Consider the following 5,388-nt stretch of genomic DNA (forward strand, 5'->3'; position numbering starts at 1 on the left):
TATTCATTTGTAGTTTCCTTTTGTTGTAAACAAATTTTGACTACAAAATGATAATATGTCTATGGGTGCATATGCGTGTAAGTACACATGCTATTTCAGCCCAACTCTTTGACATAGAGAAATTCATATTCACTTAGGCAAAAAAATGAAATTATAAAAGGAATTAGTACTCTTCTAATCCAACTATCATGATTAGTTTTGCTATTATTGTTGATATTGGAGCTCCATCCATTATGTTGTACTCCCTCCGTTCCATAATGTAGCGCATATAGATTTTCTGCAAAGTCAAACTTTATAAAGTTTGACCAAGTTTATAGAGAAAACTATTTATATCTACAATACCAAATGTACATAATATGAAAGTATGTCTTGTGATGTATCTAAGCACACGTGTTTGGTATTCTAGATGTATATGATTTTCTCTACAAACTTGGTCAAAGTTTATAAAGTTTGACTTTTAGAAAAATCTATATGCACTACATTGTGGAACGGAGGGAGTATTAAGTTTTGTGTCTGCTAGAATATTTTCATCTTAAGGTCATATATCTACTATGCAATAAAAGGTATTCATTTATTTATTACAGCATGCAAAGGGCTAAGAATTCCCGCAGCAATGCGCGGGTTATCATCTAGTTATAAGAGTGGGCCAGTTGTTGAAAAAGAGGACAGAAATACGGTGTGGAAAATCAAGAAAAGAAGTGCAATACCAAAATCCTAGGCCCATGTAGTACTACATGGCAGCTCTCTGTTGGACGCCGGCCTGCTTGCCGCTACATAGCATCACCGCCCAATTTTCCATTTTGGGATTTGAACCGCAATGCCCAAATATAGCACTCCCAATCTTTTGTTAGGTTGGATCCTGCTGTTGCGACGACGAGTCTCTCCTGCTGGCTCCCTATTCTTAGGCAATCACATTCACATGTTTTTCTTCCCGTTTTCGTGCCTCTTGGTCACTTTTCCTCCCTCCCTCGCCTTTCTTCCAATGTTCTTGCTACGCGGTTTCTCTGGTGTACCAGGTGAATCTGTTCAAGCCATCTGCCGGGAGAAGATGGTTGGTGAGGAGCTGCACTAACAGAGGATGGGGTGGAGCAACTCCGGGGATTGCATTTCATCCCGAGGAGCGGAGGCGGCGGCGGCCGAGGCAAGCGTGACCAGGGAAGGCCGCTTCATGATTTTCCCAAGGGAAGCATCCGGAAGAAATTCTGATCGCCGGAGAAGAGATCACGTGAATCTCATAGAGAAGGCATGCCGAGACTAGCCCCGTCGCCAGGTTCATCATCAGAGGACTCAAGCGATGATCGGTCCGATGGTTCCAAGTCAAAGTCCAAGTCCAAGGCGCCTCCACCCCGACGGTCATCGAGATCATCCGGCTCTTCTTCAGATGAGAATGGCGACGACTCGTCTAGTCCATCTCCGCCATCTTCAGACGACGACGATGGAGGCTCGAGATCCTCCTCGTCATCCTCGGACTCGCAAGATTCATCTCCCTCTGATTCGAAAGGCTCGCAGTCCTCTCGTCGGTCCCCTCCACCAACAAAATCAAAATCGTCACCGTCGCCGTCTTCGTCGCCCTCCCGACCTTCCAGTTCCAGGAATGGTGGAAAATCCGACTCTTCACCTCCGCCGCCGACCGACGAGTCTTCCGGGGACGGCGAAGATACCGACTCTTCGCCGCCGCCGACACGGTCATCGCCTCCGAAGCAGTCCGAAGACTCGGAGCCTTCTCCGTCTTCATCCTCCTCTCGGAGCCCTCCGCCTCGCTCATCTCCACCGCCGCCGCCGCGACGGAATGGTAACGATGACCAAGCAGGTTCTTCGCCTCCTGATGGCAGCCAGCCACCTCCTTCTCCTTCTCCCTCTCCTCCTCCTCCTCCGGCGCCGGCGAACCATTCGGTGGTCTTTATAGTAAATAGCCATCCCGGAGCACCGCCAGGGCTTGTATCCATCGCACCCCCTGGTACCGTCGGCGTGATGTCTGCTCAACTCCCAGGAGCACAAGGTGGCGCCGCTGGGGCTGGGGGCATGCAGGCTGCAGGTTCGTCAGCGAGTACATCCAGTACTAATGGTGCTGGTGGAAGCGCAGCTTCTGCGTCTGCACAACAGCTCCACTCATCACAAGTAAATGGCCAGGTAGTGGCTGCCATTGCTGGCGCTTCCGTTGCCGGTTTGTTGTTCATCATCGTGGCCATTTTCTTCATCGTGACGAGGAGGAGGAGGAAGATGATGGGGGGAATGGTCTATCACTCGGGTAATCTTCACCATCGTATATACTCCTAGTCTTAGCTTCAAAATATATGTTGCGCAAGAGAGAAATACACTTTAGTTCCTGGTTGTATATACACCTTATTGATTTTTTTTTAATAATTAAACAAAAAAGTCAAAATTGCTAAGAACTATTTTTAGAATAAACTTGACTTGCGCATTAATATGTAAATTTTCAAAAAAAGACAAATATTGACATCACAGCGAAGAAGACAAAATTTATTTGCTATTATAGATCACTACTCATGCTTTTTTGACCAAAAATTTATCTTCTTTGAAAAGAAGTCAAAGAAGATTATTTTTTTTGAAACTTTTCTCGCGAGTACAATGAAAGGTCAAGTTTAATTAAAACTATTTTCAGAAATTTTGACTTTTTATTGAATTACTAAAAAAAATCATATAGATTACATGTGTACCATAAACCAAACGTCCGCGTCCTTCCGCAAGAACCTTACTTTTCTATGTGCGTTTGGCTGTAGATGGGAGCCGGAGCTACTACATGCACTCGAGCCAACTCACGGGCTCCAACCACCCGTCGGGGATGTTCTACGGGCCGCCGCCGCCGGGAGCATCCGGCGGGTTCTCCTACGGCTCTTCGACGCCGGGCCCCACGGACAGCTTCAGAGGGGCAGGGTACCCGTCGGGCAGCATGGAGTCCAAGTCGTCCTTCAGCTACGAGGAGCTGACGAGCATCACCAGCAACTTCTCCCGCGACAACGTGATCGGCGAGGGCGGGTTCGGGTGCGTGTACAAGGGGTGGCTCGCCGACGGCAAGTGCGTGGCCGTGAAGCAGCTCAAGGCCGGCAGCGGGCAGGGGGAGCGCGAGTTCCAGGCGGAGGTGGAGATCATCAGCCGCGTCCACCACCGCCACCTCGTCTCCCTCGTCGGCTACTGCGTGGCGCAGCAGCACCGCATGCTCATCTACGAGTTCGTCCCGAACGGCACCCTCGAGGACCATCTGCACGGTCGGTCAGTGAGCAGATGCATGGATCGTCGCGTGGATTTCGCTGCGATTGTGAGTGTCTGAGGCTTTTGGTGTGGTTGATCTGACGCATGCAGGTCGCGGCGTGCCGACGATGGACTGGCCGACGAGGCTGAGGATCGCCATCGGCGCGGCCAAGGGGTTGGCTTATCTCCATGAAGACTGTACGTTGATCTCCTGAGGTGTATATAAGCATGTTGTGTGTTGCGCAGAGTTCATGGCGAAAAATACTTGTGGTTTTCTGACGGTGACTCGTACGTTTTCAAGGTCACCCGCGGATCATCCACAGGGACATCAAGTCGGCCAACATCCTGCTCGATTACTCGTTTGAAGCACAGGCACGATCAACCAACAGATGAGTTCTTTTTTCTCTCTCTTCCGGTATATTCTTCTGATCGAGTGTCTGGAATGTGCATGGCATGCAGGTCGCGGATTTCGGGCTGGCCAAGCTCTCCAACGACACCCACACGCACGTGTCGACGCGCATCATGGGCACGTTTGGGTACCTCGCGCCGGAGTACGCGTCCAGCGGGAAGCTGACGGACCGGTCGGACGTCTTCTCCTTCGGCGTGGTGCTGCTGGAGCTCATCACCGGCCGGAAGCCCGTCGACCAGGACCGGCCGCTCGGGGAGGAGAGCCTCGCCGAATGGGTACCGACGAGTTTCCTCGCTTGCAGCAGCATGTACTGGTCACTGACACAAGTTACAGCTCACAACTGCTCCGTCGTCCTCTTCTTGCAGGCTCGGCCGATCCTCGCCGACGCCATTGAGACCGGCAACCACGACGAGCTGGCCGACCCGCGGCTGGAAGGCAGATACAACAAGGCCGAGATGGTGAGGATGGTGGAGGCCGCCGCTGCGTGCATCCGCCACTCGGCTCCCAAGCGTCCCCGAATGGTGCAGGTAAGTGTGTCGCATCTTCGAATGGAACAACGAGCTGGTGGTGACCACGACCGAGATTTTCATGGCGCGAATTAAGGAGTGTGGTTCGACCGGCAGGTGATGAGGGCGCTGGACGTGGACGTGGACGAGGGGAGCATGTCGGACCTGAGCAACGGGGTGAAGGTGGGGCAGAGCCAGGTGTTCAACAACAGCCAGCAGGAGGCCGCCCTTGAGCAGCTCCGGCGCACGGCCTTCGCCTCCGAGGAATTCACAGGGGAGTTCGAGCCTTCCGGGGAGTACGGTGCTGCCGTCAATACTATGAACCAGCCGCGGCCTGCGGGGTGACAATCGACCAACATGTTTGTGTGTCTCTTGTAGTTAACTTTTTTTTTACTTTTCTTGTATGTGACTGCCTCTGGTTCAAGAAACTGCTAGAGTTTTTTTTAAAGGGAAACTACAAGAGTTTTAGCAAAAACTGCCCTACATCGCATTGATTGGTTGAAAGACTTGAAAGAAACAGAGGGCTTCAAGGTTGAGTACAAGACAACTGTGAGGACGTGCATATGAAGTTTCTCAACAACAGAAAAAAAAAAGGAATGTGCATGCGGGAAATTGGCCCTGGAACTAGAGTTTTGGAATCGAAATCTTGGATTCTAGTTGTTTACCTGCCACCTAGAACTCATTTGATGATTCCGAAGCAACAAATTCTACGTGACGTCATATAGCAAGAACCAATTCTTTGCTTCGGCACTTCATTTGTCTGGAATTGAGTCATCTAATCCCTACGTTCTTCCCAAACGGAGATACCCACTCCTTTCACCTTCCACATGATCCTCGGTAATCACGAAGTTCACTACAAGAAATATGTCAACTAGTGACCTTCTCTTAGTGACCCTAGCTGAATTAGTCATAAATCCACTGCCATTTCGCTTGGAAGGGCTCAAACCTTGAATTGCCTTACACGAAATGGTCATAAAGCAGACAAGATTGGTCCATGACCTTATTTCTACCTGATTACGACCAATATAAATGGTCATGAGGTTGTGAACGTGGATGCATTAGTACTTATTGCTATGACTAGGCGCCACCTTGTCAGTTTTGCCTATGTGTCATGTCCATGTGGCAGTTTTTGCCCTAGGTTGCGAAGCAACCTATATTTCTGTCATTCCCAAAATTCTCAAAAAAATCTCATAAATTCTTTGGGTCATATCTTCATCAAATATGTAAAAAAACCCTTCCTTACCTAGTTCATAAATAATTCAT

At 49.7% G+C, this 5,388-nt stretch overlaps 1 protein-coding gene across 1 annotated transcript; it reads left to right on the plus strand.

The window, feature by feature from the left end:
• The first annotated feature begins 975 nt into the window (after nt 1-975).
• On the plus strand, nt 976-4,472 carry LOC123161432 (proline-rich receptor-like protein kinase PERK12). The gene is made up of 7 exons (XM_044579266.1): nt 976-2,248; nt 2,742-3,227; nt 3,322-3,408; nt 3,512-3,582; nt 3,670-3,894; nt 3,985-4,146; nt 4,243-4,472. The coding sequence occupies exons 1-7, from the start codon at nt 1,246-1,248 to the stop codon at nt 4,468-4,470; spliced, it is 2,262 nt and encodes a 753-aa protein (XP_044435201.1). The 5' UTR covers nt 976-1,245; the 3' UTR covers nt 4,471-4,472.
• Nucleotides 4,473-5,388: the final 916 nt, after the last annotated feature.

The sequence above is a fragment of the Triticum aestivum genome, chromosome 7B (assembly GCF_018294505.1).
Source record: "Triticum aestivum cultivar Chinese Spring chromosome 7B, IWGSC CS RefSeq v2.1, whole genome shotgun sequence".
Lineage (NCBI taxonomy): Eukaryota > Viridiplantae > Streptophyta > Magnoliopsida > Poales > Poaceae > Triticum > Triticum aestivum.

What these genes read in the sequence shown, in the direction of transcription:
- LOC123161432 (XM_044579266.1), top strand. Translation starts at nt 1,246, where the DNA reads ATGCCGAGACTAGCCCCGTCGCCAGGTTCATCATCAGAGGACTCAAGC. An exon ending in GGGAATGGTCTATCACTCGG is followed by an intron (nt 2,249 to 2,741) that starts GTAATCTTCACC and finishes GTTTGGCTGTAG; the next exon opens with ATGGGAGCCGGAGCTACTAC. An exon ending in AGCGTCCCCGAATGGTGCAG is followed by an intron (nt 4,147 to 4,242) that starts GTAAGTGTGTCG and finishes TTCGACCGGCAG; the next exon opens with GTGATGAGGGCGCTGGACGT.